Below are 27,182 nucleotides of genomic sequence, written 5' to 3'. Positions count from 1 at the left end.
CCGTTCTCAGCCTTGTGAGGGGGGGGACTACAAGTCCCATTCTTCCAGTTTAGGCCGCATATTCCATCCTCGTCAAGCCAGAACTGACAGGAACCAACAATGCATTTTGGTTGTAAATGAGATGAGAAAAGAGATAGTCAATAATGTTCACATTTTATAACTATAAGCGTAATCTTTATTATCATTGTACTTAAATACAACGAAACGAAGTTTTAATTTAATTTAATTTGTTTTTTTAAAAAAAACTGCCTAATTTTATTTTCTCCCTTAACCATTTGTTTAATTAGGGACAGTGTGTCAATCAAATTGAAAAAGGGGTTCGGGGGGTCTCATGTAAAGTCTTAGAGCCGTCTCGTTTACAACCAATGAGGAGCTTCCCCCTCAGGTGCGTCTGCATGCTGATTGGTCTCTGAATCCCCGCGGGGACCTATAAAATAGCATTGCCAGCAGCCAATGAAAAGTTCAGACCGTTGGTGCATCAACCAATCGTGTTCAGGGCTGCTTTGGAGGGAAAGTATAAAAGGCGACAGCGGGGACGGACCTGTCCAGTCACTCCGTCGAAGAGCTGGAAGAGGGAAGACGTGGTGAAGAAAGAAGAGGTTAAAGTCGGAAGAAACTGAATCGCCGGGAGGCTGGAAGAAAGAAGCGGAGGGAAAAGCGCGCCCAGCCGAGGAGAAAAGCGGCGAAGTCATTTCCGAGGGAGGACTTCTGCGTCGCCTGCGGACCGATGTGAAGACTACGACTGTCTTAATAAATTGTGTAGTCTTTTATTACACCCACCCACACCCCTCTAGTGTCGTTGATCCCCCCCCTAGAATAACCCCGTGGAAATAAAAGGGAGAGGTGGGTCCCAGCTGACACGGAGGCGTGGGGTAAGCGAGTTGCAAGGCACGAGCGGCGCTACCGGAAGCGTAGGAAAGGCTGAGGAAGGGAAGGGGCGGTGGAGTAAGAAACCCTGCCTTCGAGGCGGGACGAAACCCGGAAACGATTGGTGGGTGGGGGCGAGAGGGGCAGAGCCCCAGAAGTTTGGTCGGTGAGGCGCTGTCGGAGCAGCCGCAGTCCGCCGCCTTTGCCCCCTCCAATGGTGCGGCTATCCCGGTAAGAAGGGGTTCACTATCCCCTACTTTCTTTTTTAAGATTAATTGCACCGCGTAACCCTGCATAGTCGGCCAGTTGGGGGTGTTACTCGAGCGCTGCTGGGAAAAAGCTGGCACAACAGCCCTGCGAGGGAGGCCTGCGCTGCGCGGTCTTTCTTACCCCCCCCCCCTTGCGACGTTCATTTGATCTGCGTCGTTTCATTGCAAACCGCTGCCTTGCGGGATGGGCGTGGCGAAAGGGAGAGAGGCGCCTCGTAGAGACGCGTGGACAGGTAGATTGTCCCTGTTGCTGGAGGCTCTACCTCTTACATTTTAAGGAGCGGCGGCGCGAGGCTCAAAGCGGGCCGGTCCCGGGTGTCGAAAAGCGCTGCTCGTTTTCCCGAAAAATCGGGGCGGTGGTTGGGCGGCGTGGGATCCGCACCCTTCCACCAGTTCCCCCTCGAGTTCCGTGGAAGCGCCGCGGGGAGGATTCCCGAGCTGTCTCGAACGCCGTTTTGTAATCGAAGCGGGTTACTAACCTCTTACTCACAGACTGACGAGGCCAGACTATTCCTCCCCGCCTCCTGTCTGAGCGACGGGCAGGGAAAGGAATGCGAAATAGAGGAGGGGGTGGGCAGAAACCCGTGTTTTGCGGACCAGAGGGAAGACCGTTCAAAAAAATTCGTGGGAAGGGGGGGGCGGAAGCGGGAAAGCCTGCCGGACCAGAGGGAAAACCGCGTCCGTGACGTCCGCTCTGCTCCCAAGCGCTTCGCTCTTTCTAAGGGGCTCCTTTCCCTCCCCGGAGTTTCTGCAGGGCTTCTCGGCTCGTCCTTGCGGCTTCCTCCTCGACCCCGAAAAGGGGCAAGGAGAGGAAAGAAGAACGAAGCGAGCTCCGCTTTTGGGGTCGGCGGGGATGGGAGGAAAATCCACCCGAGGAGGGAAGGGGAGGGTGGCGTCCAAAACGAGAATGCGACCGTTTTGCAGAAAGCGCCCGTGATCTGCTTGTTTTTTCTGAGTGTCCGGCCCGTTAGGGGTGGATGATGGTCTCTGGAACCCTCCGAGGTTTTTTTTTTGGGGGGGGGGAGAGGTTGAGCCTCCATAGCTGGAGAGCGCTGGGGGGGGGGAAGGGGGGGATTTCAGTTCAAACCCCTAGTACAGGTCTGCATGAGCAGGGGGTGGACTAGATGACCTCCAAGGCCCTTCCCACTCCGTTATTGTTAAATCCCGTTGCCCTGGCGGAAAAAACCGCTGCTGGGTATGTCGGTCTCTCTAGGTTGCAAAGTTTGGGGGGGGGGCAGGATTAATTTACTTTGATGACTAGGATTTGCTGCAAGGCTGCATATTGCAAAATTGGAAAGGGGGGTCAAATTACTTCATCATTTGACTTTGCACCCCTAATCCAACGTTGGGGCATTTTCTCCCCCCTTAAAAGAACCGATAATTGCCTCTTTCCACCACCACCAACTTTCTGGGTCCAATTTTGGCAAGCCGCATCCTGTTTGCACCCTTTTCATTGACAGGTTTTTTTTGGGGGGTGCATGCATGTGTCTCTCTATGGTGTGGGAGAGCCAGCCTTGCTGCTGGTAACTTAAGCCAAGTTTCCAAAACCGAGACTTTAATTCGTCTCCTTGGACGTCCCGGGCGATTCTTCTCAACCCAAATTCTGTTTAAAACATTTCTGTGCAAAAGAAAGTTAAAAGAAACCTGCGTCCCACTGTCCTATTTCTCCCCCCCCCCTTTCCAGCTGCCTCTTTAAAAAAAAGAGTGACGAATGCAGCCCCCAAATCGGATAGCGGGGACCGATCCCTTTAGGGGCAGGCGGAGATCATCCCTCCCCTTCAGAAGGAGAGCTCTGCCTTCTCCCATTTCATCCCTTTTTTTCAAAACTGGAGTGGAGGAAAATAAAAAAAGGGGACTACTACACCATCCTCTTTTTTTCCCTGCAGGTCAGTTTTTCTTTTTTAAGTTTTGCTTTCTTTCTCTCCTTCCCCCCTTAAGAACAAAGAGGATCCTTAAAGCCTTAAAAAGTTAAATAAACCTCTCTTTTTTTTCCCCCCCTTCCCCATTTCCTCCTCGTAGTTGGCACGCAATTCCGTGAGGCTGGGCTTTTTCACTTTGAAATTGGCTTGGCGCTCCATCTATCCCCTTCCTCGTATTTTTAGGTTGGAGACCCCCACCACCACCGTTTCTTAAAGTGCTGAGGGTGGGTTTTCCCCTGTGGCTGAGACCCCCCCTTTTACTTTATTCCTGAAGTCCTGGAAGGGGGGGGGGGAAGTGCCACGTTTCTCTTGGCTTCCGAAGCGAGGATCCGAAGCGAAGGAAATGCAATTCTGCTCCTATGCAAGCGGGTTTTTTTTTTTTTGGAGAGGAGTGAGCTAAAAAGGTAGCGGGGGGGGGGAGCTCTCATCTTTTGGGTCTCCGTCCCCAAAATTGTGGCTTTTGTCGGTCTCCCCCACTCCGAAGCCACCCAAAAGGGACGAGGAAGGTGTGTTACGAAAAAGCAACTTTTTTTTCCTCCTCTTTTGTTTTGGGAGGAAAACCGTCCGTCCGTCCTTCTGGGAAGCTGTCAGATAGACTGTGCCCGCCTTGGGAAGCTCTGCAGAAGAGTTTGGGCTTGGCGGGGTTGAAATCTTCCCTTTGGGGAAGAAGTGGGGGGGTTCCTTGATCTCTGCGGCAGAAGTGGAATTTGGACGCTGCTTTTGGGCCGTTCGGTGTGGGAGAAAATGAAGTTGGGGAGTAAGCATCTTGGGCTAGTTAACAAGAAACCCCCTCCCCAATATATGTATAATTATAGCAAACCAGGATAATCCCACCCACCTCCCCAAAAAAGTTGCCATTCCCTCTTGGTTTGATAAAATATTCCCCAGCATCCCCCCTCCTCATTTCCAAGCCCACCCATCCCCTAATCGCAGAGGCTTGGAAGTGCCTTTCCTTGCCCAGCGGGACTTTGCAGATAGACTGTCTTGGCACATGGAGGTTCTCCGTGGTTCTCTGGCAGTGAACAGTCCCTCTGATCGGTCCCCCTTGGAAGGAAGACCTGTTCCCTTCCAGCAGGAGTGGCCGGGGAATTCTGGGAGTCGAAGCCCACCTCCTTCTTAAAGCATGCTGGCTGGGGAATTGTAGAAAGGAAGGAGAAAGAGAGAAAGAAAAAGGAGAGAGAGAAAGAATTTATGGGAGTGGAAGTCTTGAAGCATGCTGGTTGAGGAATGGAAGGAAGGAAGGAAAAAGGAAGAGAGAGAAATTCTGGGAAGGAAGGAAGGAAGGAAGGACGGATAGATTCTGGGAGTTAAAGCCCACCCCCTCTTAAAGCATTCTGGTTGGGGAATTATGGAAGGAAGGAGAAAGAGTGAAAGAAAAAGGAGAGAAGAAAGAAAAATCCTGGGAATTGAAGTCTTAAAGCACGCTGGCTGAGGAAGGAAGGAAGGAAGGAAGGAAGGAAGGAAGGAAGGAAGGAAGGAAGGAAAAAGAAAAAATCTGGGAGTTGAAGCCCACCCCTCTTAAAGCATGCTAGCTGAGGAATTCTGAAGGAAGAAGATAGAAAAGAAAGAAAGAGAGAGAAGAAAGAGAGATTCTGGGAGTCAAAGCCCATTCCTCTTAAAGCATGCTGGCTGAGGAATTCTGAGAAGGAAGGAAGAAGATAGGAAAGAAAGAGAGAGAAAGAAGAAAGAGAGATTCTGGGAGTCAAAGCCCACCCCTCTTAAAGCATGCTAGCTGAGGAATTCTGAGAAGGAAGGAAGAAGATAGGAAAGAAAGAGAGAGAAAGAAGAAAGAGAGATTCTGGGAGTCAAAGCCCACCCCTCTTAAAGCATGCTAGCTGAGGAATTCTGGGAAGGAAGGAAGAAGATAGGAAAGAAAGAGAGATTCTGGGAGTCAAAGCCCACCCCTCTTAAAGCATGCTGGCTGAGGAATTCTGGGAAGGAAGGAAGAAGATAGGAAAGAAAGAGAGAGAAAGAAGAAAGAGAGATTCTGGGAGTCAAAGCCCACCCCTCTTAAAGCATGCTAGCTGAGGAATTCTGGGAAGGAAGGAAGAAGAAAGAAAGAGAGAGAGAGAGAAATTCTGGGATTCGAAGCCCACCCCTCAAGTCACCAAATTTGAGAAAAAAACGACCCCAAGGCACGAACGAAGACAGTATCGTCTTCCTGCCTCCCCCCCTCTCCCCTTCCCTCAAAATCTCCAGCCCCTTCTCCCTCCCCTCGGAGCCCCCTCCTTAATTCCTTCTTTGTCACCAAAATGCAGGTTTGGCTCCCGCGATGAACAGCTCTCCAGTGCCCGGAATGGAGTATACGGTAAGGGTGGGCAACCTCCCTCTCCCTGCTTATACGGTGCTGGGCTGCTCAGCTGCTCTTCCTTGCCTCCTCTGACCGATCCCAACATGGCTGCTGGACTTCAACTCCCAGAATCCCCCAGCCCCTCCGTGCACGCCGCTGGAAGGGGAGGGGGGAATTCTGGGAGTTGAAGTCCCCGCGGCTTAAAGATTGGCTGAACTTCGCTCTCTAAAGCGGTGACGGCATTCAAACGGGGTGATGGTTTCAACTTCCTATCCTGGCCTTTCCCACCCACCCACCCCGAGAACGCAGCTGATTGTGGTTTATTTCCTGGAAACCAGGGTTTACGCGCACGAGACTTATCGAAAGAGGTGGAAGAAAGACTCAAGTTTTCCCTATAAACCTCCGCGGTTTTTGTTGGTTTTTTTGGGGGAGGAAACCGGGGCTCAAACTTTTACCAGTCGTGGTTTGTACAAGCCAGGAAGCTTCACCTATTGGGCTGTAAAAAAAGGGGGGACACTTTGTAAAGCAGGAAATAGAAGTCAAAAAAGCACCAGGAATTGAGCCAGGTATAACTCTCCGTCACCGTATAATTATAGCTGGGACATCGGCAAATATTTTTTGTTCCCTGCGCGGTGAATCTGTCGGCTGTTTTTAAGTGCTTATTCTGCAAGAGGGGTTGGGGGGGCAAGATCGAACCTTGTTGCCCTGTTGAAAGTGACAGAGGACGGGTGGGTTTCATGAGGACTAGCGCCTTGCAGCCACAGATTTGGTGGCTTCTGGAGCAAATAAACGGGCGCTTGAAATAGACTGAGCGAGAGGCAGAATGAAGAGAGAGATGCGTTAAATAGATCTCCAGAGTGGCCTTTGGAGGCAAGCATGCCGGTTAGGGGGGATTCTGGGAGTCGAAGCCCACCCCTCTTAAAGCAGGCTGGCTGGGGGATTCTGGGAGTCGAAGCCCACCCCTCTTAAAACAGGCTGACTGGGGGATTCTGGGAATTTAAGCCCACCCCTCTTAAAGCAGTCCAGCTGGGGGATTTTCCCAATAACAAGCATTGCACTGAATAAATTTTTTAAAAACTTGGAAAACTGGGATTATTTTTAAATAAAGCCCATCTAGAAAGTTTGCATTCACGCTTCCTTTCAAGGCAGCCTCTTCCTGCACCCCTGTTCCAATGGTGCTGGACTTCGGCACTGCTGGGAATGAGGGGCTATGTAGTCTCCGTCTCTCTGGCCAGGTGGGGGGTGGGGGCTGCTGCAATTTGAGGCCGAAATGTTTGACGAAAAATTCAAAACCTTTGGCCGTACGAGCTTGTAGCAACTGCCCCCTGCCCTTCCCTGGTTTTACAAGGAAGTAAGAGGGCTGCAGGGAGGGTCTCCTGGGAGGGGGGAGGGTGATTTCCTCCCCTCCCTTCCCAACCCCCCCCCCAACCCCCCCCCCCCCCCCGGTCCTGGAACGAGGTCAGAAAAACCAGCCGAGCATCCGGCCCTCATCCCACTCCTTCCTCTGTTTTGCTTGTTCTTTTTTCCCCTTCTTTTGGCTGTCTCCAGCTGGGGGTTTTGGCTGACCCTCCCTCCCCAGAGGAAGGAACAAACAAGGGGAGGAGGGGGCTTTGCCACTGCCCGCCCACCCACCCACCCACGGCCGGACATGGACTGTCCAGGAAACGGCCTTCGGTCTCCAGCGATCGCTGGCTGCCCACCAAAATTAGTTGGTGCAGAAGGGAAAAACAACAACAACAGAATAACGGAATGCCAGAGTTGGATGGGACCTCGGAGGTCTTCTAGTCTCACCCACGTGAAATCTACCCCTCTTAAAATCATGCAGACTGGGGGATTCTGGGAGTCGAAGCCCTTCCCTCTTAAATCATGCAAACTGGGGGGTTCTGGGAGTCGAAGCCCACCCCTCTTAAAGCATGCAAACTGGGGGGTTCTGGGAGTCGAAGCCCACCCCTCTTAAATCATGCAAATTGGGGGGTTCTGGGAGTCGAAGCCCTCTCCTCTTAAATCATGCAAACTGGGGGGTTCTGGGAGTCGAAGCCCACCCCTCTTAAATCATGCAAATTGGGGGGTTCTGGGAGTCGAAGCCCTCTCCTCTTAAATCATGCAAACTGGGGGGTTCTGGGAGTCGAAGCCCACCCCTCTTAAAGCATGCAAACTGGGGGGTTCTGGGAGTCGAAGCCCTTCCCTCTTAAATCATGCAAACTGGGGGGTTCTGGGAGTCGAAGCCCACCCCTCTTAAAGCATGCAAACTGTTGAATTCTGGGAGTCGAAGCCCACCCCTCTTAAATCATGCAAATTGGGGGGTTCTGGGAGTCGAAGCCCTCTCCTCTTAAATCATGCAAACTGGGGGATTCTGGGAGTCGAAGCCCACCCCTCTAAAATCATGCAAACTGTTGAATTCTGGGAGTCGAAGCCCACCCCTCTAAAATCATGCAAACTGGGGAAGTCTTGGAGTTGAAGTCCACCCCTCTTAAAATTTTCAAGGTCGAGAAACACTGAATGAAACGATTCGGCGTCCCTTGTATAACATCCACCCGTCTTGGAGGAGGGCACAGAATCTGATCCTTCGGGGGATTTGCAATCCCAACTTTGGAAAATGTGTGGTCCCTTCCTTGCAGACAAGGAGGTTTTTTTTTTTGCAAAGTTTGCCCTTGGGGGGGAGGGGGAGCGGGGGAGGAAGTCACACATCGCAGCCCCTCCGAGGGCGAGTTGGGCGCTTCGTCGGAAGGCGGTTTGGTGGGCAGCCGGATTTCAGCTCTGTCTTTTGCTTTGTTGCCAGCTTTGCGCCCTCTTCCTCCTCCTCCTCCTCTTCTCCACCCCAAATGTGGTTTGCGTCTTTTTTTTCTTTCTTCCTGCGCGCCTGATGCGAAAAGCAGATTTTGTGTTGAAGTCAACAAACTGTTAAGGAAACCGCAGCTTAGCTGGCTGTGTCAATGGATCTTTGCATTAACGACGGCAGTAACACAAAACCTTGCAAGTGCAGCCCAAGGCAGATATTGTACCGGTAGTCCTGGACTTACGACCGTTCGGCGTTACGACGGCACTTAAAGATGGTCCCTATGATCAAAATTCAGGCGCTTCCCTTCCTTCCTTCCTTCCTTCCTTCCTTCCTTCCTTCCTTCCTTCCTTCCTTCCTTCCTTCCTTCTTTTTCCCCTTCTATGATCTTCCTTTCCTTCCTTCTCACTCTCTTTCCTTCCTCCCTCACCCCCCTCCTTATGTCTGTTTATCTATATATCATCTATCCTATCTTTCTTTTTCTTTCGTTCCTTTCTTTCATTCTTTCCTTTTTGCTTCCCCCCTTTCCTTTTCCTCCTTCCCTCCCCTTCCTCCTTCCCTCCTTACGTCTGTTTGTCTATATATCATCTATCCTATCTTTCTTTTTCTTTCGTTCCTTTCTTTCATTCTTTCCTTTTTGCTTCCCCCCTTTCCTTTTCCTCCTTCCCTCCCCTTCCTCCTTCCCTCCTTACGTCTGTTTGTCTATATATCATCTGTCTGTCCCCTTTCTCTTTCCCTCTCTCTCTCTTTATCTTTCTTTCATTCTTTTTTCTTTCATTCTTTCTCTTTCTCTCTTTCTCTCCCTTCTCCCCTCCCTTCCTCCCTTCTTCTTTTCTTCATCCTTCCTTCCTTTCTCTCTCTCTCTCTCTTTATCTGTTTTTCTCCTTCCCTCTCTATCTCCTTCCATCCTTCCTTCTTGAGCAGGGGCCCAAAGTTCCTTCCAATCTGTTCTTCCTTCCTTTCCTTCCTCCCTCCCGCAGCCCTTCTCTCTCCCCCTCCCAGGAGGCGAGCAGCTCTGCCTGTCCTACCTTGCAGGGCCGTTGCACCCCCTCCCTTGACTTGCAAGGGAATTGAGACCCAGAAGTGGATAAAGATTGCCCCGACTTACGGGTTTCCGGATGGGCAAAGCAGTCCCAAACGGACGCATGGCTCTGCCCTCCCTTGTCCAAACCCCTTTGGCGCAGACCTACGCCCTACATTGTCGCTCTGTTTCCCCCCTTCCCCACCCCCAAACTGTCACCCTGACCCATGCCCTGTCCCCCCCACCCGCCTCGGGCAACCCAAGCGGCCTCTCCCACCCACCCCCCTCTTTCCTGGCGCATCCCCCTTCTCCTCCTATCTCTTTTGCATCCGTCGCCCCCACCCCTTCTTCATCAAGGCAAGCCCTGGTGTGAGTCAGCACCCTGCCCTTCCCCTTGTTAGCAGCCAGTGACCAGGCCTGCAGGGGGAGGGAGGGAGGGAGAGGGGGGTGGCTTGGCCTCTTGCCTCTGCCCTTCCCTTTTCCCCTTCTCCGCCTTCCCCCGGCTGGAGAGGATTTTTCCAGCCAGCTGGGAGCAAAGCTGGAGCAGGAATTGCAAACCAGGGGAGAGGGGATTCTTCCCCCCCCACATCGCGTCCCCCTACTTATCCAAAGGGGGCTCCAGACATCTCTTGCCACCCTAAACGGACTCCCCATCCTTCCTGGGACTTTGAAAGGCTGAATCCCCCCCTCCCCAAACAGCTGGGCGAGACCATCCTCAAATTGTCTTCCATCGTGGCACGCGAGGCCATCGGTGAATGGGCACTGCTTTAACGGGGGGCCTTGTGGGGCTTCCTGGGGGCTGCCACCGCTGCGGCCAACCCCCCCCCCCCCACAGGAGAAACAGCTGTTTGATGCCCCCACCCCTTGGCACAGATAACCAACCTGATGCTTGCGATCCAGAGGCGGAAAGACGCATCCACCGGAGCTGAGCATTTGCCAGGCTCCTCCACGTCCTTGGTACTTTTGCACAGACCGGAGAGGATGAGGACTCCCCGGGCGTCGGAAGGGTAGCCGAGAACGGGCCAAAGTTCAACAGGCGGCAGCCGAGACGGGCCGAAGTTCAACAGGTGGTGCTGCAGCTTGGAAGGGGAAGAGAGCCAGGGACTTCTCAAAACGGCCCCCTAGTGGGGGGGGAAATGCCAGCGACGCTACCCAAGGCCTCACCTTCTTCGTCTCCGAGGCCGTGCCAAGGCAGGCGGGAGTTCAACAGGTGGCGGTGTGCAGCCGGAGGGGAAGGGCCAGGCACGTCTAAAAACAGCCCTGTGGGGCTGTAGCATCGGCGACGGACAAAACGTCTTCCTCTCGGTGGCTGCACACGGGCAGAGGTTCAACAGGTGGAGCTGCAGCCGGAGGGGAAGGGCCAAGGACTTCTAAAACAGCTTCACGGAGGGGGCCGTAACATCAGCAACAGACCAAAAACCTCAGCCTTCTCCTCCTCCGGGGCCGTGCGGGGTCACCGGTCACCTGGCGGGACGATTCCTGTTGAGTCACTAGGATGGCTTGCCTGATTTGGAGGGGGGTGTTGTGATTCGGGGGCAAAGGGGGGGCCAAGCAGAAGTCGGCGGAAGTCCTCCCTGTTTCTGGCATGCCAGCAGGGACTTACCGAGACGCCTCGTCGGGATCAAGTTGGACTTTGGGGGGATCCTGACCATCACCCTCGCGGTCGCCTCTCTCTCTCTCTCTCTCTCTCTCTCTCCTCTTTGCCGCTTTGTAGCCTCCCCCCCCCCAAAAAATGGATCTCCTTCCAAAAAGCAAATACACCCACTTGCAGGACGAATCGCCAACGTTGGACGAAGGGAGCCCCGCGGCCGAGGAGGGCCCGTCTCTTGACCCTTCCTCATCCCTCGGGGTTGTCCCGTCGCTGACTGGCTCGGGGTCTTCGTCCTCCCTCAGCCCCATGCTGCCTGTGGGGGAGCACCCCGAATCGGAGAGCAGCCCCACCACGCTGTGTTCTTTCTTCCCCAAAATGGCGAACCTGAAACTCGCGAATCCGGCATTTTTGCTGAACCTGCGGTCTTTTTCCCGTGAGCCGGGAGTCCCCGAAGACTCTCCGTGCACCGCGGCCTTGCCGGACTCAATGGGGATTGTCGGTCTCTATTCCCAGGATATGAACAAACTGAGTTGCGGGAAGAAAATGCGGGTCGAAGGCGGTCAGCTGGGCGGCGAGGAGTGGACGCGGCACGGGAGTTTCGTCAACAAGCCCAGCCGGGGTTGGCTGCACCGGGACGACAAGGTGATGGGTTCCGGAGTCTCCTACCTGGTCCGGGTGAGTAAGAAGGCTGGTGGTTGTGTGAGGCTTGCACACTTGGGGTGGGGGGACGACAAGGGAGCGGGGAAGGGGCAGGGAGTAGTTGCAACCTTGTTCAGGAAGGTCGGTGTTTCCCCGCCGCGTTGTAGATACAGGTCGTTCTCACTTTAACGACTGCAGTTGAGCCCGTTGCTAAGCGAAACATTTGTTAAGGGTTTTTTTGCTCCCGTTTTGCGACTTTTCTCACCGCAGTTGTGTGTTTTTTTTAAAAGGGAATCCCTGCAGTTGTTCAATGAGTAACACGGTGCTTAACTGAATAAGAATCCGAATATAAATGATTAGAAATCGAATAAAAGGGCGGCACACGCCCCGTTTCCTTCGCGTTTCTTACCTCTGCTCTCCTTCTCGCCCCGCAGTACATGGGTTGCGTGGAAGTGCTGCAGTCCATGCGGGCTCTCGATTTCGGCACAAGGACTCAAGTTACCAGGTGAGCAGGCTAGCAGTACTGGAGGTGGGAGGGGGGGGGAAGAGCCCCCCCCCATGCTATCATCTATCTATCTTCTATCTGTCTGTCTATGTCTATCTATCTAATCTATCCCCTTTATCTATCTATCTATCTATCTATCTATCTATCTATCTATCTATCCATCCAATCTATATCTATCTATCTATCTATCTATTTATCTATCTATCCATCCAATCTATATCTATCTATCCAACCTCTATCTATCTATCTGTCTGTCTGTCTATCTATCTAATCTATCCACTTTATCTATCTATCCAATCTATATCTATCTATCTATCTATCCATCCATCCATCCATCCATCTATCCATTTATCTATCTAATCTATCCACTTTATCTATCTATCCATCCATCCATCTATCAATCTATCCAATCTATATCTATCCATCCTTCCATCCATCCATCTATCTAATCTATCCACTTTATCTATCTATCATCTATCTATCTATCTATTTAATATCTACCTATCCATCTATCTATCTATCTAATCTATCCAATTTATCTACCTACCTACCTACCTACCTACCTACCTACCTACCTACCTACCTACCTATCTATCTATCTATCTATCTATCTATCTATCTATCTATCTATCTATCTATCTATCTATCTATCTATCATCTATCTACCTATATTTTATCTATCTATATCTATCTATCTATCTATCTATCTATCTATCTATCTATCTATCTATCTATCTATCTATCTATCTATCTATCTATCTATCTATCATCTATCTATCTATCTATCTATCTCCATCTTAAAACACGCTAGCTGGGGAACTCTGCGAATTGAAGTCTGCATGTCTTAAAACCTGCTGATTCGGGGATTCGGGAAGTTGAAGTCCACCCATCTCCAAGGATGTTGGCTGGGGGATTCTGGGAGTTGAAGTCCGCCCGTCTTAAAAGTTGCCCACTTTGAGAAACACATGCTTAGTCCCTTGTAATAGAAACTTCGATTTATACCAAGCGGATAAAGTCTGAAAAACATCGCTGTAGACTGTCTCCTGGGGAGGCCCCACACAGCAAAGAGTTAAAACGGGAAGGAAGAGAGGTGTGCTTGTGTGTATTTGTGTGTGTGTGTGTGTTTCCCCCCCCCCCCTGCAGTCCAGTCCATTAATGGACAGGAAGCGGCTGGAGGGGGCTGGAGAAGCTTCATGGACTATGTCTCCCTCCACCCCAATTAATTCACCAATGGCAGGAAGCATTGATCCAGCCTCATCAAACATTTAAGGGGTCTCGCTCTCTCGATTTTCCCCCTCCCCACTTCCTCCTCTCTCTCCAGGGGTGGGGGCTGGGGATATGTGGGATCCCCCCTCCTCAAAAAAAGTGGGTTTTCCCCCCTCCTCCCAAATTTCACCCAATTCACGCCCAAAGCTCAGGACTTTGACCTGCTCTAATGTCCCCCTCCTTCCGCTTCCTCCCCTTCCTCCCCTGCAGGGAGGCTATAGGGCTGGTCTGTGAAGCCGTGCCCAGCACCAAGGGATCCGTCCGCAGGAGGAAGGTAAGACGACGAGATTGGAAAGCCATTTCTCTGGCCGTAAGTCGAGGACAACCCCCCCCCACCCCCGAAACATGCCAGCTTCCGGGCGGCCTGAGTTTATTGTTCATAATTAGTTTCAGAAGCGTCCCGCTTAGCAGCCTCAATTGGGGTCGCTCCGTCACGATCGTAAGTCGAGGACTTGCCTGAATTCTGGTGTTTTTTCTCTCTCTCTCTCTCTTCGGCAGCCCTGCGGCCGGGCGCTCAACTCCATCCTGGGTAAGACCAACCTGAAGTTCGCCGCTATGCCCATCACGCTGACCATCTCAACCAGCAGCTTGAACCTCATGGCGTCCGACTGTAAACAGGTGAGGTTCCTTCTTCCGCCTTTCGTCCGCGTCCGCCCCCCCCGCCGTCGGCTTCGTTGAACCAAGGTCTCGTTTTGCGACGTGCATCGCGCGATGCTGAGGGGGAAAAAAAACCTCCTCTCCAGGCCCCAAATTGTTTGGGTCTTCACCCACCCCCCAAAAAAGTTTTTTTTTTCCTTTTGAAATCCAGTGGCGTTTTGCACAAAAGATGATAATAATCAAGAATAATAAAAAGATCGATTAACAGAGTTGGAAGGGACCTTGGAGGTCATCTAGTCCAACCCCATTTAGAGTTCCTTCGTCTTTTTTTTTTAAATGTTCTCTCTCTTGAAGTCCAGTGGTGTTTTGCACAAGAGATGATGAAGAAGAATAAAAGATAAATTAACAGATTAACAGAGTTGGAAGGGACCTTGGAGGTCATCTAGTCCAACCGGTCCAAAGTCCCTTTTTTTCAGGGCCGTCACAACTTTGAATAGTCACTAAGCGAACGGTTGTAAGCCGAAGACTTTCTGTTGGGTTTTGTTTGTTCTGATTCAAACTGGTCGACATCCGTTCTCAATTTTATTCTCCTTTCGATGTGTAGATCATCGCCAATCACCATATGCAATCGATCTCATTCGCTTCCGGAGGGGATCCGGTGAGTATCATAATATTTCCCCCCACCCCCCCAAATTCTTACCCCCCACCCCCAAATCCTACAGTTGATCCCGCCATTATTTGAAGCGAGCATAAAATAACGAAGGATTTTGGGCGCTAAATCCGATCAAAGGATTCCACCGGTGTTTCCCTGGTGTGAGAATCCCGGTGGATTTAAATTGATCTCCTGCCAGCTTGTTTTTCCTCTCTCCTCCTCCTCTCTGTCAAGACCCAGTGGATTTCTTGTCATCCCCTTTTAACGACGCCATAATCCTTGTGGGATGGAATGCGGGCAACTGAGTGAAGCTAGCAGAGTGTTTCATGGCCAGATGCCTTTCCTGTCACCAGAGCGGAGTTTTTTTCGGCAGATATATTCTCATTGTGCCCAGAGAGGAAAGAATCTGCCTCTACCTAGGATCGAACTCACAAGCCTCCTGATTGTGAGGCTACTACACCACTCCGATCATCCTCTTCGTATTAAATGCAAAAACAAATATTAACGTTTCGGTAATGAATTAAGATTAATTGGGGATTAAGGAACGGAAGTTCAGCCTTCAACCTGCGGATTAATCGGGGGCTTTATTCTTCATCGGCAAGACAGTCCTCGACTTACGACCGGAATGGAACCCAAAATTTCTCGGGCTAAGCGGAGACCGTTGTTAAAGTGACTTTTGTCCCATTTTGCGACCTCTCTTAAGTTGCTACGGGAATCAGGGCAGTTGTTAAATGGGTCACACGGTTAAGTGAATTGATATGGCTCGTTAGACAATCGTTAAAGTGGGTCACGTGACCACACACACACACACACACACACACACACACACACGGGGACATAAATACAAGTTAGTTTGAATGTCTGAATGTTGATCGCGCGATCACGGGGCTGCGGCAACGGTCATAAGGGTGAAACACAGCCGTTAGTCACGTTCTTCAGGGCTGTTGTAGCCACAAACAGTCACTAAATGAATGATCATAAGCCCAAGGACTCCCTGTTGTTTATTTTCACAGCGACAGTAGGCTATCACTTCCAAAAATCCGTGTATTATTTTTCGTACAACTGCGCAAAAGTTTACACGCGTGTGTAATTTTTTTTTTTTAACCTTTTCCCTAAATCTGGTCTTCAACTTATTTTGCATTTTTCCCCCAGGATACGGCGGAATACGTCGCTTACGTTGCCAAAGACCCCGTCAATCACCGAGGTACGTTTTCCCGGCATCTCGGCTTGGATCTTCCGATCCTGGCTTGATCCTGGCTTCTTTTCCTGCCACCCGTTTCACCTTTAATCAATTCGGCTTGGAGACACGATGGCCTTACCCTGTTCACTTAGCGACCGCTCTAAATGACCACGGCGCTGAAGAAAAGGAACCTAGGGCCGCTGTTCACACTTAGCGACCGTTGTCACCTCTCCTGCGGTCAACGGGATCCGAATTGGGGACGGGCTCACATTTACGACGGTCGGGGTGTTCTCCTTTTGCGACCTTCCGGCAAGCAACGCCAACGGGGGAATCCGGATTTCTCTTAACAACGGTGTTTCTAGCTGAACACCTGCAGAGATTCGCTTAACGACGGATTGCGAGGAAGGTCGTAAAACAGGGCGAAACTCACTTGACGAATGTGAGCTGCGCAATTTTCAGGCTCCATTGTTGTAAAGCTGAGGATTGCCTGTAGGGTGTTTTTTTTCCCCTCCATAGGCACCTGGGGTTCAAATAATCCGTAATAATAATGATCAATAATCAATAATCGATCAATAAAGGCCACCCCATTTTTCTTTGGGGGTCTCTTTGCAGCTTGCCACATCCTGGAGTGCCCCGACGGTTTGTCCCAAGATGTCATCAGCACCATCGGACAAGCGTTCGAATTGCGCTTCAAGCAATACCTTAAGAATCCTCCTAAACTCGTCACGCCCCACGACAGGTAGGGCAAAAGCAGGATTTGAACCCGCTGCCTGGGGCGGGGGTGGTGGTGAGGTTTGTACGTGAAGGTGTTCCTCGACTTACCACAGTTTGTTTAGTGTCCGTCCGAAATTGCAACGGCACTGGGGGAAAAAAGGAACAGGGCCGTTTTTTCACACTTACAACCGTCGGAGTATACCCGTGGTCACGAAATCAGATGCTTGGCAACTCGTATTTACAACCCCGGGATGTTGCGCCATCCCCTTTCTGTTTTGGTCGTAAGACAAGGACCACCGCCTGTGTTCCTAATATCGTTCTCTCACCACTCCTGATCAGGATGGCCGGGTTCGACGGCTCCGCTTGGGACGAAGAGGAAGAGACGCCGCTTCCGGACCACCAATATTACAACGATTTTCCGGGAAAGGAACCTCCCTTAGGAGGGGTCGTTGACCTGCGTTTGCGGGAAGGGGCTGCGGTGGCTCAGACCCCCAATAATTTGGGGGCCACCTTGGTAAGTTCCCCCTACTGACAATTACGCACGATGTACATGCAGACGTCTATATATGTATATATATCTGCTGAACAAAACTCCTCCTCGGCAACATGAAGGGCATCTGGCCAGGAAATACTCAGTTCCATTCAAATGCCCATCGTTAAAAGACGATGATTGCAGGAATATTCAGCTGCGGGAAAACGGGACTTAAAATATTCATTTGAACCTTCAATTAAACCTCCTTCCTTTCCATAGCCTGTCGGACAAATGATTGCTGGGGACTACGAGTCCAAGAAGCCACATTCAATCACACAAGGTAGGTGACCCAGCAATGAATTTGGGCGCCTTTAAGTTAAATCTCGTCTGGGGGATTCTGGGAGTTGAAGCCCACCCATCTCTTAAAGCATGCTGCCTGGAGAATTCTGGGAATTGAAGCCGACCCCTCTTAAAGCAGGCTGCCTGGGGAATTCTGGGAGTTTTTTATCCCATCCTGTTTCCCTCCCCTTGCAGGCCGGGACCGGGGCCCTCCTGGCCGCCCGGAATTCGTGGTGGACCCATCCTACGTGAATGTGCAAAATTTGGAAAAATTGCAGGCGGGCATCCAGAACGCGACCTCCAACGGCAGCGTCCAAAGAGACCTCTTTGACATGAGTGAGTAGCGGAAGAGGAGGCGGGAGGGACTGGCAGTTCCGGTAACAGGTAGTCCTCTACTTCCAACCGTTTGTTTAGTGGCTGAAGTTACAACCGGACTATTTCCCAAAGCCCTTGAAGGACAAAGAAGGAACAGTGGATGGAAACCGAGCAAGGAGAGATTCAACCTAGAAATAAGGAGGAACTTTCTGACAGGGAGAACAATCAACCCATGGAACAGAAGTTGCCTTCGGAAGTTGTGGGAGCTTCATCCCTGGAGGCTTTCAAGAAGAGACTGGACTGCCATGGGTCAAAAATTGGGCGGGGGGTTGGACTAGATGACCTACAAGGTCCCGTCCAACTGTTATTCAGAAATTGTGGGAGCTTCATCCGTGGAAGCTTTCGTGAAGAGACCGGTCTGCCATCTGTCAGAAAGGGCGTAGGGTCTCCTGCTTAGCCAGGCGGGTTGGACTAGATGGCCTTACAAGGTCCCCTCCAACGCTGCTGTTTACGATCATTTTTCCACACGTGCAACTTTTGCAGCATCCCCAGGGTCACCCGATTGAAATTCAGACAACACTGGGCAACCGACTCGTAGTTATGACGGTGGCAATATCCCGCAAACCCCTTCCTTTTCGTGACCCAGGAACCAGATTCGCTTAATAACCGCGTCACTAACTTTTAACGGCGGTGGTTCCCCTTAACAACGGTGGCAGGAAAGCTCATAAAACCGGGGGGGGGGGGAGAGGAGAACCTCCCTCTCTGTTTTGGTCGAGAACAACCTATAATAGATCACTCCTAACGGCGGATTTCTTTCCCAGAGCCTTTTGAGGATGCCTTGCGGGGGGGCCCGCCACCCCCTACTCCTCCCTCCCACCCACCAGCTACCATGGAGGAGCAGCTCCGGCGGGAAGTATGGTATCATGGACAGATCAACCGCAAAGAGTCAGAGAAGCTGTTGCAAGCCAATGGGGATTTCCTGGTGCGGGAAAGCACCACCACGCCGGGACAGTATGTGCTGACCGGACTTCAGGGAGGACAGCCCAAACACCTTCTTCTCGTCGATCCGGAGGGAGTGGTAGGTGGGGCTCGGGGTGTGTGTGTGTGTATTATAGGGGTTTTTCGGGGAAGGATGTGTTGTGGCCCTCCAGCAGCCAGGAGGTGGCAGCAGAGTCAGACAGTGAGGAGGGTTGGGGAGGAACCTGGGCCAGTCCTGGAGTCTGGGGAAGGCTCTGAGGAGGGCTCTGTGTCGGAGGCAGAGAGGGGGCCAGAGCCGTCTGACAGTTATCAGCTGTCTTTGAGTGACTTTGAGACTGTTTTTCACACTTAACAACCGTCGCAGCCTCCCCAGGGTCATGCGATCAAAATTCGGACACTGGGCAGCTGACTCATGCTTACGACAGTCGAGTGTCCAGAGGTCAGGTGACTGATCCCCTTTGGCGAGCTTCCGACGCGCAAAATCCATTCGGAAGCCGGATTCATTTAACAGCTGCGTTCCTAACGTCACAACCTCAGGGATTCCCTTCACGTTGGTCCAGGAAGGCGATAAAGTTGGGGACCATTCGCTTAACGGTTGCCTCGCTTAGCGGCAGGGGCTCGATTCAAGGATGATCTGCTGATTTGTTTCCCATCCAGGTTCGGACGAAGGATCACCGCTTCGAAAGCGTCAGCCACTTGATCAGCCACCATATGGACAATCAGTTGCCCATCATCTCGGCCGGCAGCGAGCTGTGCCTACAGCAGCCCGTCGAGCGGAGGCCATAAGCCCGACAACCGGAGACGCATCACTACAAACGACGCCCTTCTAGCGGGGATTCCTCCGCGTCTCTTTTTCTCCCCGGTCCTATGGACTCCTCTGACAGCGGCTAGAATGGGCTGTCGCCTCTGCCAAAGCATTTTCCTGGGGTCGAAGGGACCCGTCGTGCCCTCCCAGACCACCTCTCTCTACGTCTTGCCAGGGCCCGGCTTTTCCTGATTGGAGCGAAGCGCCGTCTCGCCAGGTTTCTAGTCCTCGGTGAGAACGGTCTTGCTTCGGTCGCGTTGACAGTTCTAGAGGAAGCCCTTCTTGCCTTGGACAACTTTTGTCTCCTCCGCTAACTGTAACGGTATAGACGGGGGGGCGGATCTTTCATGCGCCACACCCCCAGTGCCTCGTTGTGTCTTCTGCAAGTGCGACTAATGCCAAAGTCCCCGCGAAGGATTTTCTTTCCGGGGAGATAATTGCTTAAAGCACAAAAAAGGGAAAGAAAAGGGTTTGGGTCTGGAAGGCAGAATCCTCTCTCTTCGCTGCCCACAGACCCCGCTCACGCATTTTTATATATGTTCTGTGTGTGCCTTGAACCTTTTTCAGGTCAGATTTTATGCAAGATTCCTCTGGAGGGTTTCACAGCGCTGCCTGGGGTTTGGGGAAAAGGTTGTAGGATGGAGAAAGGGGGCAGTCGTTTCTCACTTGCCACCTTCTGATCCGTCACAGTTGCCTCATAATTTATCCCCCCTTTTTTTTTTCCCCACCCGTAAAAGCCCAGGCTAAGCACCCCTCTCAGGGTTAAGGGACGTTTTCCCTGAATTTTGGGATAGTTTCCAAGAAGACAGCCCCAAAACTGAAGTGAGGGTCTCCCAAAAAAAGATGAAAAGAGAAGGGGAGAAAAATTGGGTTTGTCTTCCAGCATTGAAGCTGGTTTTCTTCCCAGTTTCTGTACATAAGTTTGATAATTTGGTGTTGCATGTTATGTTGTTATAATCCGAGGCCAATGTGTAGCTTTACTCTCTTATCACTGTGCCTGTACCCGCTACTCTGTGGGACACCCCCCCCCAAGCCCACCTCAGCCCCTCCTCTCCATGTCCTTTATACACACTTTGTATCAGTTTGATTTTCTGATGATTATACCAAAGGAAATCAAATAGTTATTATTAAAGGTTGGTATTTCTTTAGCGTGTGGCTACTGGGTGCCTTTTTTCTCTCTCTCTCTTTGAGGAGGGAGAAAGAGAAGGAAGGAAAGAAAGAAAAGGAAGAGGGAAGAAAGGAGAAAAAGATTGAAAGAAGGAACAGAAAGAAAGAGGGAAAGAAAGAAGGAAGGGAAAGGAAAAGGAGGGAAGGAATAAATGAAGAAAGGAGGGAAGTGGATACAAGGAAGAAAGGGGAAATGAGTGGGAGAAGGAAGGGAGAAAGAAGAGAAAAGCAAAGAAGGAGAAAATGAAGAAGAAAGATAAAGAAAGGAAAGGGGAATGAGAAAGAAGTAAAAAAGGAAGAATGGTGGGAGGAGAGAAAGGAAGAAATAGAAATTTACAGAAAAGAAAGAAAAAGAAAAAAGGGGGGGAAGAAAATGGAAGAAAACAAAAAAAGGAAGGAAAAGGGGAGGAAGAAAAGAAAAAGGAGGAAAAGGAAAGGAAAAGAAGAAGGAAAAAGGAAAAGGAGAAATTGGACTCAAGATGGTTGAATGTTTATTTATTCCTGCCATGAGCTTCTAATTCAGCAACGTCATCACCATCGGACACAAAACAGCGCCGGCTAGTGACGTCACCGCCATTCTTCACGCTCCATCCGCCTTCGGAAAGGCGCCTTTTTCTTTTCTATTTTTTTTTAAATTTTCGAACCACAGAGAAAGACGGGAGGGGGCGCCCAGAACAGCCGGACAGCTAAGCCGCCTGCAACATGTCGCCCGGAACCGGAAGCTCGTGTTTCTTCTCCCTTCCCTTTTCCCCTCCCCACCTTTCTATCAGCTTCCGCTTCCGGCTCGCGTCGCGATGGCGCGGCCTGGGCCTCCGGGCCCCTCGTAGCCGCCTCGCCTCCGCGCCCGCTTCGCTTCTTATGGCGGCCCCGCACCCCGACAAGCTGGAGGGGGGAGTAGGCCTCGCTCCGCCTGCTCCGGGTCCGCCTCCTCCTCCGCCGCCGCTGCCGCCTCCGCCGGGGAGCCTCGCTACGGGCCCAGGCCGCAAGCAGGGCAAGGCCGGTAAGGGAGGAGCGGGGAGGGGTAGGGGTGGTTGCCATGGAGACCGGAGACGGCGTTGCTAGGGGGGGGGGCTCTCTTACTCGGGCAGGTGGAAATTCAACCGGGAAAGTGGATGATGGGCAATGTGGTCCGTCCTCTGCCAGGGAGCTCCCTTCCCATACGTGGGACTCCCCCTCCCATCATCCCCAGCCGGGCTGGTGCTGCTCATTGCAAGGGGGGGTAGTTTAAGCCCCTCCCCCTCCAAAATAACCCCCCTGCCAGGTAGGCTTCCAACCTCCAACCAAAATCCCCCCCTGCAACGACAACCCTGCGAGGTAGGAAGGCTGACATGAAGGAAAGGGAGCTTTCATGGCCCTGGAATGTCATTTTGGTTTTTTTTAAATAAATAGCTATAATGTATAATATATATAAAGTTATATATAGGCCACCCTCAAGCATTGAGGCTGCTGCCACTTGTCACAAGGGTGAAAAGCATCCCAATGGCTCCCTGGGGGCAGGTTTTGCACTCATAACCCACCTAACAGCAGCCCTCGTAGTAGCGTCTTAGGCCTAAGTATATTTACCCACGCTTATATGGTTGGTTGGTTAGGTAGGTAGGCAGGGAGTGAAAAGGAGGAAAGAGAGGAGATGAGAAGATGAGGAAGGAAGGAAGGGAAGGAGGGAGGGAGGAAAAGTGGATAAGGAGGAGTGGTTGAAAATAAGGAAAGAAAGACAGAAAGGAAGGAGAAGAGGATGACGAGTGAGTGAAGAGGAAAGAAAGGAGAGGAGAAGAAGGGAAGGAGGGAGGGAGGAAAAGAGTGGATAAGGAGGAGTGGTTGAAAATAAGGAAAGAAAGACGGAAAGGAAGGAGGGAGAAGAGAGGATGAGCTGTGAGTGAAAAGGAGGAAAGAGAGGAGAGAAGATGTGAAAGGAAGGAAGGGGAACAGAGGGGGGGAAAGAGTGGATAAGGAGGAGTGGATGAAAAGAAGGAAAGGAAGACAGAAAGGAAGGAGAAGAGAGGATGAAGAGTGAGTGAAAAGGAAAGAAAGAGGAGAAGATGAGAAAGGAAGTAAGGGGAACAGAGAGGGAGGAAAAGAGTGGATAAGGAAGGGTGGTTGAAAAGAAGGAAAGAAAGACGGAAAGGAAGGAGAAGAGGATGGCGAGTGAGTGAAGAGGAAAGAAAGGAGAGGAGAAGATGGGAAGGAGGGAGGAAAAGAGTGGATAAGGAAGAGTGGATGAAAAGAAAGACAGGAAGGAAGGAGAAGAGAGGATGAATGGGTGAAAAGGAGAAGATGAGAAAGAAAGAAAAAAGGGAGGGAGGGAGGAACAGAGTGGCTAAGGAAGAGGAGTGGGTGAGAGAAAGAGGAAGATAAGAAAGAAACAAAAGAGACAGATGCAGAAAGAAAAATAGGCCCCCAATTATTACCCTCCATCTCATCTTTTCTATCACCTCATATTGGTATCATTATTATGATTATTATTAAAAAGGGAGAAAAAAACAGTCCTGATGTCATTTGGGGGGAAAAAAAAAGCACCTTTGAGACAACTTTGACCCGAACGACGACTGATCAATATTCTCAATTTCTCCTTTTCTTGCCTTGGTCAGGTCTTCAAATGAAGAGTCCCGAGAAGAAACGTCGCAAGTCCAACACGCAGGTATATTTGGGGGAGGGTGGGTGGGTGGGAGGGGGTGTTTCAGGTGTCCTGGGTTCGAGACAGCCTTGGGTTCTTACGCCCATACTCCTCCCTCCCATCGTGTATTTATATATGCTATTTTTTTTAATGGCCATGTAAAAGAATGGGTTTCCTCTTAACAGCCGTTAGTGAATGCAGATTGGCTTAATGAGCACAGTGATTCATTTAAGGACCACTGCAAAAAAAACATCATAAAGTCGGGTCTGGTCACGGAGTGCCTCGAATTTATGACGGTAACACAGCTGGAAATTTTGTCTCAATCGCGGGAAATTGAGGATTGCCCATATAAGTTAGTCTAATCTTCTCTTCCCCCCCACTTGGTATCTTCCAGATCTATTGGCCTCCAGCGCCCCCTGCTGGAGACTGTGATTGTAAGGCCCCCTCTCTGGCCAATGTAGGAATGCCGGTCTGCTTATTTGCCTCTTTCTTCTTGCAGGGCCCCTCCTATTCCCACCTCTCAGAGTTTGCCCCCCCTCCCACCCCGATGGTCGATCACCTGGTGGCCTCCAACCCGTTTGAAGATGACTTTGCCATCCCCAAAGTTGGCTCCTCTTCCGCGCCCTTCCTTGGCAACCCCGGCCCCTTTGGCAACTTCCGCATGCAAGGGGCGATGGGCCCCCAGGTCCCGCCCAGCTACGGCGGGGGTCCCCAGCCCATGCGGAGGCAGCCGCCCCCCTTTGGACCCAACCAGATGGGCCCGGCATTCAACATGCCCCCCCAAAACCCTGGCTACGTTCAACCCGGCGGGATGGGCTTCGGCGGGCAACCTTTTGGGCAGCCGCTGGGACAAAACTTTAGCCCCCCCGGAGGGCAAATCATGCAGGGGCCTATGGGGGCATTTGGCCCCATGATGTCGCCAACCATGGGGCAGCCCCCTCGCGGAGGGGACATGGGCTCCGGGCCGGCTCTCAACCCTCCAGGCGGACCGCCGATGGCCCAGCGATTCAGCCAGCCCGCCAACCTCTTTGGACAGTCCCCCCTGCAGCGCCCCAACCCCAACCTCTCCAGCCTGCCCCCTAACCCCAGCCCCTTCCCGGGGCCCGACCCCAGCTTCCCTCCCTCTGCCGAAGACAGTGGGACCGGTAAGCCCCTCCACCCGCCTCCCAACAGCTTCAACCAGGAACAGCACACTGGCTCGCCGGCGGCTGTCAACGGCACCCAGCCCGCCTTCCCGCCCAACAGCACCGGCCACAGCGGCCCCACCGGGACCCCCGAAGGCAACCCTTTGCCCCCCACCAGCAAGGCATCTGGCAACTCGGGCCACCAGCCTCCGCCTGGCCTGGTGTACCCCTGCGGCGCTTGCCGCAGCGAAGTGAACGACGACCAAGACGCCATCCTGTGCGAGGCATCGTGCCAGAAGTGGTTCCATCGGGAGTGTACGGGCATGACGGAGAACGCCTACGGGCTGCTCACCACTGAGGCCTCGGCTGTCTGGGCCTGCGACTTCTGCCTCAAGACCAAGGAGATCCAGTCCGTCTACATCCGGGAGAGCATGGGGCAACTTGTGGCCGCCAACGACGGCTGAGACCTCCCCCCGTCGTCGCCCCGGTGGGCAGAAAGGACGGCCGATCCGGTTTGTACCACTACGAGACACTCGTGGCTGAGGAGGGGGACACCAAATCCCATCCCTGGAGAATTTTGGGCGGCTGAGAAAAAAGACCCCACAACCTCCAGTGGGTTTCACTCGTGACCCTGGACTTGCTGGGTACAAAGTTAGACTGCAGTGGATGGCCGCAAGACCCATTTTACGCCTTCATCCACTCCGGGAGCGTTGTGGTCCCTCCTGAGTTTGTCTCTCGCCCTCCTCAACCCACAACCTTTCTTTAAAACTGCAAAGCCTTGACAAAAAAGAGAGAGCGCGAGAGGAGGGGGCGTTTTCCCAGTCTCCCCCTCCCATCTTCCATTCCTCTCATCCGCCTCCAAGTTTCGGCTCAGCCCCGTCCCTCCGTTTGGTCTCGCCGCAAAATCGTCCGGTTTTCTTCCAGTAAATTCACCAATGCAAGTAATATATACCTCTTATTTGGAAGGGGGGAGGGGTTTTTTTGCAGGGGCATCTGACAGGAAGAGAGTCTTACAAGAACACAACCTGAGCACGGTCTGGGTGCTGCTCCTGAATTTGGAGCTTCCGCGCTTACTTAAAACTTTGGAACCCTCCGCTGTAGACGGTCGTTTCGTTGGCTCAAAAGAAACTTGACAGAATGACAAAACTATGGCCCTTTTTTTTTCTCCTAAGACTTTAAAACAAACAAGAACCAACTTGGGACCTGTTTTTTATTATTATTATTATTATTGTTATTATTATTATTATTACGTTCGCCTTCCGGTAATTTTCCCAACTGACATTTTTTGGGTCGCTGTCTCCGTTTTTCTTTCCGTCGGACTTGTTTTTGTTCAAGTGCTTAACGGATGTGTCTTTGATCGTTGTTTCTCTCCTGCTGGACATTCGGCGGAGAGAGAACTGGGGAGGGGGTGAAGAAAAAAGAGAGGGAGGGCGGGGGAGAGGCAAGGTATAGCTGGGTTGATACACAACCCCTCCCTCGTGTTTTAATGTTGCGGACATTAAAAACAAAGTGAATTTTGTACCAATTTCAGCTGGCGTTAACTGGAAAAAGGCTCTTGTCTAGGTGGTGAGATTTCAGATGTATTTTTGGCCTCACCGTGATGTGTTTGTGTGTCTCGAGGTCCCCGTTTTGTGAAACGCACTCACTTCCATCCCTCAAGGCAGAGAAGACGACAAGAAACGAGACGTCGGCACAACTTGAAGTCCCCTTATAACATTTGGAGTTGGGTATAATAAGAGCCAGTTTGGTCAGGATGCTAGGTTCGAAACCAGGAGACAGTGAGTTCTAGTTCTGATTTAAGGATGAAAGTTGGGTGGGTGACTTTGAACCAGTCACCAGGAGATGATGAATTCTAGTCTGTCCTTAGGCACAAAAGCTGGCTGGGTGAGTTGGACTAATCACTAGGAGACAGTGAGTTCTAGTTCTGCCTTAGCCATGAAAGCTGGCTAGGTGACTTTGAACCAATCACCAGGAGACGGTGAGTTCCAGTCCCACCTTAGGCACGAAAGCCAGCTGCATGACTTTGAACCAATCGCCGGGTGTAGGTGAGTTCTAGCCCTGTATGAAAGCAAGCTGGGTGACTTAAGAACCAGCCCCTCCCTCCTGCCGTCAACCCACTTCACACAATTGTTGCTGGAGGAAACAGGGAAGAATATTAGCTCTGCTTGCCGCCTTGAATGATTTATTTAAAAAGAAAAACACACAATATAAAGGGCAAGTTAAAAATCAGTCAATAACATTAGAAAAACTTCTTTTTCTCCCCGTCGTCTCAAAAGGCACTCCGGAGATCAACTTGAGTCAAGGGTTCACAAACTCTTTTTAAAAGACTCCCAGACCCGGTTAGGGAATTCTGGGAGTTTGAAGCCCACAAGTTTTCAAAGTTTCTCTGCCTCTCTCCGGGAGTTTGAGGTCCACGAGTCGCAAAGCTTCCGGGTGCGGAGAGCCAACTGAATTAAGATGCCCTCCTTATCCAGTCCTCTCCGTATGCCAATGCTGTGAGGGGGGGAAAGAGGGAGGGAAGGGAAGAAATTTTGGTCCAGGATATTTGATCCAGGAAAAAAAAAAGACGCAGTGTCCTGGCCTCTTTTTTTAAAAAAAAGCACCCTCTGTTCCTGCGTTTGTCCTCCCTTGATTGATGCCTTTCATCCTGTCCGAGAAGTTGCCGCCGCCGCCGCCACCACCAAGCAACCGGTGCTCTGTGCCAGGACGAGTTGCCCAGAAGGGATTAAAAAGCATTTTGGCACCAGGCACAAAAATCAAAAGGTTTTCGTTCTGCTGGCCAGGGATGAGACAGATCCAAGCAGGATGGAAAATTCCTGGATCCAACAAGAGAAAAGAGGGAGAAAATTGACTTTCTTGGCAGGAAGGGACACCCGGTGTCTGAATCCGTGCCGCGAATTTTGATAGTTTCTTTAGCCAAGCCTCCCCAAATCCCTAATTCTAACCTCGCTAGTGTAATTTTAGGAGCCCTTTTTTTTCTCCCATGTTTTATTTATATTACTTTCCATTTCCATCAAACTGTGATCTGGGTACAGTTATTTGAACAGTTATAATCCACATATTTGTTGTTATATTCATCACGATT

General features: G+C 51.4%; 2 protein-coding genes across 7 annotated transcripts; both read left to right on the top strand.

The window, feature by feature from the left end:
- The first annotated feature begins 948 nt into the window (after positions 1 to 948).
- On the top strand, positions 949 to 20,344 carry SHC1 (SHC adaptor protein 1). 6 transcript variants are annotated; one of them, XM_081967945.1, is made up of 14 exons: positions 962 to 1,098; positions 5,314 to 5,363; positions 11,247 to 11,408; positions 11,807 to 11,877; positions 13,354 to 13,417; positions 13,642 to 13,761; positions 14,345 to 14,398; positions 15,545 to 15,596; positions 16,185 to 16,311; positions 16,626 to 16,800; positions 17,038 to 17,098; positions 17,293 to 17,433; positions 18,234 to 18,490; positions 19,048 to 20,344. In XM_081967945.1, exons 2-14 carry the CDS (start codon positions 5,328 to 5,330, stop codon positions 19,174 to 19,176), a joined length of 1,449 nt encoding a protein of 482 aa, XP_081824071.1. In that variant the 5' UTR covers positions 962 to 1,098; positions 5,314 to 5,327; the 3' UTR covers positions 19,177 to 20,344. The 6 variants fall into 6 exon arrangements, 5 of the variants coding, with proteins under 5 accessions (XP_081824072.1, XP_081824071.1, XP_081824069.1 ...); XM_081967943.1 differs by lacking the exon at positions 962 to 1,098 and adding an exon at positions 1,327 to 1,369; XM_081967944.1 differs by lacking the exon at positions 962 to 1,098 and adding an exon at positions 3,540 to 3,812.
- Positions 20,345 to 20,476: 132 nt separating this feature from the next.
- Positions 20,477 to 25,378, top strand: PYGO2 (pygopus family PHD finger 2). The gene is made up of 3 exons (XM_081967947.1): positions 20,477 to 21,362; positions 22,948 to 22,997; positions 23,473 to 25,378. The coding sequence occupies exons 1-3, from the start codon at positions 21,065 to 21,067 to the stop codon at positions 24,559 to 24,561; spliced, it is 1,437 nt and encodes a 478-aa protein (XP_081824073.1). The 5' UTR covers positions 20,477 to 21,064; the 3' UTR covers positions 24,562 to 25,378.
- The last annotated feature ends 1,804 nt before the right edge of the window (positions 25,379 to 27,182 follow it).

Source organism: Natrix helvetica, assembly GCF_964273705.1.
Source record: "Natrix helvetica genome assembly, chromosome: 16".
Classification (NCBI taxonomy): domain Eukaryota; kingdom Metazoa; phylum Chordata; class Lepidosauria; order Squamata; family Natricidae; genus Natrix; species Natrix helvetica.
Note: the sequence above shows the minus strand (reverse complement) of the source record. Positions and strands in the feature narration are given on the sequence as shown.

Excerpts from the sequence above, each read along its gene's own strand:
- SHC1 (XM_081967942.1), top strand. The coding sequence starts at position 10,875 with ATGGATCTCCTTCCAAAAAGCAAATACACCCACTTGCAGGACGAATCG. Across the intron at positions 13,762-14,344 it reads TGGCGTCCGACTGTAAACAG|ATCATCGCCAATCACCATAT; the intron begins GTGAGGTTCCTT and ends TTCGATGTGTAG. Across the intron at positions 18,491-19,047 it reads TCGTCGATCCGGAGGGAGTG|GTTCGGACGAAGGATCACCG; the intron begins GTAGGTGGGGCT and ends TTTCCCATCCAG.
- PYGO2 (XM_081967947.1), top strand. The coding sequence starts at position 21,065 with ATGTCGCCCGGAACCGGAAGCTCGTGTTTCTTCTCCCTTCCCTTTTCC. Across the intron at positions 21,363-22,947 it reads CCGCAAGCAGGGCAAGGCCG|GTCTTCAAATGAAGAGTCCC; the intron begins GTAAGGGAGGAG and ends TGCCTTGGTCAG. Across the intron at positions 22,998-23,472 it reads GTCGCAAGTCCAACACGCAG|GGCCCCTCCTATTCCCACCT; the intron begins GTATATTTGGGG and ends TTCTTCTTGCAG.